Below are 5909 nucleotides of genomic sequence, written 5' to 3' on the forward strand. Positions count from 1 at the left end.
CTAACGATTACCATTTCCATTATTAGAAAACAAGGCAACTGTTAAAGGAAATTGATGCCGCGGGTGATTTAAGTAACATACCGAAAATGCCGTTGATTGTAATGAGTGTACAGTGTAATGAAGAAGTATAATTCACAATGGCGTTTATATTGTAAAAAATTTCAAAATTTGAATGGTAGAGAACTTCCGGAACTATCTGAAGCTATAAAAATAAACTAGTAAGGAAAATTGAAAAACTCTTGGCAGCCATTTATTGATAGCATCATACAAGAATTTCGAGTGTTTTAATTACTTTGATTACACTTTACATATACTCATCAGTATAATATGAAAAAAATACTACTTTTTGATTAGAATTCACGCGGATGAAAAAATTTTACCGGGATTCATAAGCCAGTGTGGATCAAGGGTCCTTTTAATTGATTTCATTATCTCTATGCCTAAGGGACCCATTTCTTTTTCGAGATAGGCCATCTTCCCGATTCCAATTCCTAATTAACGCATTCATATTACTTAAAAATATTTAAATTCAAAGTACTGTTCCCATAGTTACCGTGTTCTCCTGTGCATGTTCCGTTCAAATCTAAGGCTCTCCTGCCCAACATAATTTGTTAAAATGTTAATTATTATGAAGTAGTCAATCTGTATAAATTATCGATTATTACTTTGCCATTCGTGATGCCAAATTTTCAGCCTTTTTAAATTCCTCTGGTTTATTTGGATTGAAAACAAGGAAAGTATGAAAGTTTCCGTCACCGACGTGTCCAAGACACGGTCCTAAGAAGAAGAAGAAACATAAAACGTTTTGTGAAAAAAAACCGCACCGCACATTTAAACTGATAATGGTTTATACCAATTATTCCAGACTGTTGAATGTCAGATTTCGTCTGAGCGATAAGGTCAGGTAAGCAAGTAATGGGAACGCAGACATCAGTAACTATTGCACGGCAGCCGGGATTAGACTGAAGAACTGTCCAGTAAATATCGTGGCGAGCTTTCCATAGCCGGTTACGCTCCTCTGTTTCATATGCCCAGCGAAACTGGGAACCACCATTGTAATCAGCAATCTCAGCTGGAAATGAGAAAAGAGGTTTTTTTAAGCTGTGTGTGTTATATACCCCCAAATATTTTTTCGGCAATTATTTACCTGCAAATTTTGCTTGAGATTTGACTGACTCTTCGGTTCCATGGAATTCCAAAAACCTGTTGCTCAATATATACAAGAAAATTGTGCGCCAGTGCGCGTTTGCAGAAAAATTTGTTTAACAAGAGGTAAAAGGAAAAAAAGTCTTACAATGTCGGAGCCACTTCATAATCCAACTTATTGTGATTATTGCACATTTCCATGGCCACGTCATCCATGAGTTCTAGTTAGTTTAAGAAAACCAAAGATATTACGACAGAATTTTTGTGAAAACGGTAAAATTATATATGTTCCACCTATTCGAGCGATAGGAATATTTGATTGCAAAACTTGGACGCACACATCCACTGCGGCCTTTACCGTAGGAAAAGCACAGACAGCTGACACCATCATTTCTGGTATGCCATAAATTTTCAGAGTTGTTTTCGTTATGAATCCAAGGCTACCTTCTGATCCAACGAACAAATTGGTCAAATTGAACCCGGCCGATGACTTTCTGTAAAACGAAATCATTCATACATTTTATAATCGATTTGTTTAGTATGAAATTTAAATAACTTGGATCGACGACCATTTCCTGCGGTGCAAAATATGCGACCATCCGCTAAAACGATCTTGAAAGTTGAAAATTATATGTCAATACGAATCATTTTTTAGAGAAAGAGACAATCTAACCTCAGTATTCAATACATTTTCTCGCATGGTGCCGTAGCGTACAGCATTAGTACCAGAAGCGCTTGTTGCAGTCATTCCACAAAGAGACGCATCGGCGCCAGGATCTAGAAAGTTGAAAGTCTTAAAGATTATATTTTGTTAATTTTTTAAAATGGCAAATCTTACCAACAGGAAACCAAAGTCCGTGGTCTTTAAGGAAATGATTAAGTCCTTTTCTTGTAACTCCGGGTTGAACAGTAACATCAAAATCTTCCGGATTAAAGTCAACAATTTGATCCATTTTACTCATATCGACACTTACACCTCCCTTTTTTAAATATAAAAAACTGTTAACGTTAATATAATAAAGTTATTTTGCAAGTTATTTCGTATTACATAAACACCACAAACACCTGACTCCAAACCAGTTCCTGTGCCAAAGGGAATCATAGGAACTTTTTTCTCATAGCAAGCTGAAGCAATTAAAGAGCATTCTGCTGTACTTTGAGGCCAAACAACCAAATCGACAACATGATTGTTTCTGTCAACGCCCTCATCTCGACTGTGCTGTCTGCAAATTGTTTCACTGTTGGAAATACCATCGTTTCCTAGCACTCGTATCAAATCTTGTTTCAGTGCTTTGATTAGTTCCACCTGTTCTGCATACAAATGTTTATAAATGTCTGAAAACAACCTTCAACAGTTTTTGCCTTAAAATGGAAAATCGGCTTAAAATGAACTGTGTTGTACCGAAGGACGATTCCCTGTAGACTGTAACAAAAATTTTGAATAATGGAAACGACGCAAACTGCCTGTTGAAGATTGCACGATCCGAGATATGAACAACACTCGTTGCATGGCTGACGCTCTTGAATAAAGACGGTAGCCTGTAATAACTTTTATAATTGGTATGTGTATTGTGTAGCTGGGGAAACTGCGTATTTTTTTTTAAACTTGCGCAATCTACTGACTGCTTTTGATACTGAGTCCCAAGCGGCTAATAACCTAGCTATTATATACAATCGTGTCGAAACTAAAATAAACCACTGAAACGGCAATATTTACCATTACTAATACTTTGGACTTGAATACTTGGACATGAATGCAAAGTTCATGTTTCAAAGTTAATTTTTTACTACATAGACGGTACGTTCTAACAGCACGAAATAAGATTCGTCTGCTTGGCTGCGTCCTGGGAGTGTTGATTTCTGAGACCAAGGACGCAAGACCAAGCACGCAAGTACTTCTGCTATGGTGTACTGTATAGGCAGAGTGATAAAGAGTATGGTGAAAGCTGTAGGAATTCTCCATAAGGCTACGTCCGTGCTGTTTCACTTATATGCGCTAGTGACGCCTTGCGGGTTTTTCCAGAAACATGTTTGAACACGCTTGCCAAAGGAAATAAATTCAGATTTTATTTTTAAAAATGTGAAAAAACTCGCATTTTTTACAGAATCTAGGCATATCATCTATTGCGCTTTAAAAATATAGAAAAAACAAGGAAAAATTCTATAAAAAGGATTATGACATGTAGAGATTTGATCCCAAGACAACTACCATATGAATCAGCCGCTCTATAACTATTATGCTGTCAATTGCTTGCTGCCATCCTAAAAATTGCTTATCATAACCATTTTTTCGGAGAAAAACAAAACAGTAATTCAGTGAGGCTAAGCGTGGTGGCAGCACTGCATATTAATGAAAACTTATTATGTGGGCGTCCCCAAATAACAAAATCACGTGATCTCGAAACTTCGTCACGTGATCTCAAACTTTGAGAAAATGCTGGAAAAGCTTGGACGAAGCCTTATGGAGAATTCCTACTGCGTCGCTTCACCATACTCTCTATCACTCTGGTATAGGGCTGTTCGACATCTTTTTTTTACATTTGTTGCCATCGCGGCAACGCAGCATTTAAGTCAAGCTGGTGTCTGCTACAATTGTCCACCCCGTCTTGTCTGACCAATTGGCGTAGGTCACATGATGTCAGATTTTGTCTGACGTCATATCTGACCTCGTCAGTTGGTCAGACAAAGCCAGACATGGCGGGGCGGACAATTGTAGCAGACATCAGCTTGACTTAAATGCTGCGTTGCCGCGATGGCAACAAATGTCAAAAAGATGTCGAACAGCCCTATAGGTAGGGCTGTGGCCCGGACGTTTTTTAGCGGTTTTTTTTAATGGGTTTTTTAGATGGGTTTTTCTTCTTCCGCGGGTTGGAGCGGGTTGGGCCAACAGAGCAAATGGGTTCGGCCCGGGCCGACCCATGGGTCAAAAAAATTTTACCGGCCGGGTAACGGCCCTGGTAAAATATCGGGTCAAACACACTTTTTTTTACAAACTTTAAAAAATTTCCTTAATTTCTTAATTATCTTCTTCTTCCAACAGTGACACGTCAATTCTGTCTTCTGAACATCCCTGAACGCCCTTTTCTACCACTTATCCTACTTTTCATGCTATGAAATTATCGTAGAGCATTTGGCGGCAATATTTTGAGGCCGCAGGCATAGAAAATAACGAGCTTTTCTGTGTGACTACTAGATGGCGCAACCGCTCGGGTTGGCCCGCGGACCCGGTGGTTCAACCCGTCACCCGCCCCGTTAAAAAAATGCCTCGGTGGGTCGAGTCGGGTTGGTTTTTTTTGCGTTCAGCCCGGGCGGTGGCCCGGGTTTTCATCGCCCGGGCCACAGCCCTACCTATAGGGCTCTTCGGGATTTGTTTTCTTTTGCCATTTGATTTGGCAACGCAGTATGACTTTGCACTTTTGTAGCTTGAGAACGGGGAGAAGAGGGAGAATGGGACGAATGGGAGGGAGGAGAGCGTACGAAAAAAAGGGAACCCACGTTTCCTCTTCTCCCCCATTCGTCCCATTCGTTCGACACGGCACATATTTATCCTATACCTATGTGAACCATGTAAAAATCAAAACCCAGAAGAAGATATTTTCCCCATCAATCTCTTTCTTCTTATTGCACCCTTCTATATTTTTCCAAATGATTTCAGCTTACAAACTGTGAATTTGTTCTTTATGAGTCAAACATCAAGCAGTGCCTGGGATGTAAAAAATCAATCTTTGTTTCCGTAATTTTAGAAAAAAGCTTTAATCGAAATACGACAATTTTAAGATAGAAACAAAAAATTAACAATAAATTTCTCGAATTTCTTACTTTTAGGAACACATTTAAAATGAAAGTTAACTTAAAAATATGTTTTTTTTTCCAAAAGTAGTTGCTCTCAACTACTGGGATTACAACCAGCAACTAAACCTGCTCACGTTAGAAACCACTCGCAAAACCGATATGCCAAATATGCTTATATATGTTACTCCAAATTATTAGAGCTTTTGAAGAAGATGGCACTGGATTTTTATTTTATTTTTAACAACGTTCCTTCTAACTTTCCAACTTTCTTGCTAACCCATGGATTTTGACATTTTCTTTTAAGTAAAAAAAACACCTTGAAATTGAAGTTTAATTTTCCACAGGAATTTCTACTTAATTTTCTTAAGAATATCGGGATTGACTTGAAGAAGTTTTTTTTTCTTCGGATTGAGCTTGCTGGCCAAATATAAGTTACCAATTTGATGCGGATCAACTTAATGTAGCCATTTCCAGGAAATATATCCTTTTGACGGGAAAACTGTTATCCACTGAATTCACACTGTTATCCAGAAGAAGAATGGATAGCGTTGACCGAATCATGGACAGAAACTAGGCCGTCAGATTCCCCCGAGACGGAAAAGGCAGCTTCCACCGCTTCCAGAGAAGTTTCGCAACTTGAAAGTATCTCTCATCATGATACTCAACGAAACAATTTCTTTTCTTTCTGGGACACAGAAAGACGTTACAATGCTCGCATTTTGAAAAAAAGGTCTTGACTCCATTTTCAGTCCGTTGTCGCTTGGCACCATTCGCACTGCCTCTCGCTTCCCCAAAGATGGGTAATAGGATATCATTGAAGAGAAGTGGATTTCGTCCCTTACGCTCATATGACTTTTGTGGCGCTTTGCCCCACGTTCCACGGGAGGACGAATGCGGGGCATCATTTGACCGGCTCAACCAGATCCGTCCCTCTTGGCATTGAGGGCGTGGGTTAAAAGGCCAATCGTCCC

General features: G+C 39.1%; 1 protein-coding gene across 3 annotated transcripts; it reads right to left on the minus strand.

Moving 5' to 3' along the window:
• Positions 1-236: 236 nt before the first annotated feature.
• Positions 237-2992, minus strand: LOC124342243 (probable D-lactate dehydrogenase, mitochondrial). Of its 3 annotated transcripts, none has more exons than XM_046795214.1 (12): positions 2549-2992; positions 2195-2452; positions 1985-2126; positions 1820-1923; positions 1703-1758; positions 1441-1640; positions 1295-1367; positions 1148-1203; positions 854-1072; positions 666-777; positions 554-594; positions 237-491 (listed from the first exon to the last, which is right to left on the minus strand). In XM_046795214.1, the coding sequence occupies exons 1-12, from the start codon at positions 2654-2656 to the stop codon at positions 358-360; spliced, it is 1503 nt and encodes a 500-aa protein (XP_046651170.1). In that variant the 5' UTR covers positions 2657-2992; the 3' UTR covers positions 237-357. The 3 variants fall into 3 exon arrangements, with proteins under 3 accessions (XP_046651170.1, XP_046651172.1, XP_046651171.1); XM_046795216.1 differs by having other exon boundaries at positions 2195-2457; positions 2549-2782; XM_046795215.1 differs by having other exon boundaries at positions 2195-2481; positions 2549-2782.
• Between the last annotated feature and the right edge of the window lie 2917 nt (positions 2993-5909).

This window comes from Daphnia pulicaria, chromosome 6 (assembly GCF_021234035.1).
Source record: "Daphnia pulicaria isolate SC F1-1A chromosome 6, SC_F0-13Bv2, whole genome shotgun sequence".
In the NCBI taxonomy this organism is placed as follows: Eukaryota; Metazoa; Arthropoda; class Branchiopoda; order Diplostraca; family Daphniidae; genus Daphnia; species Daphnia pulicaria.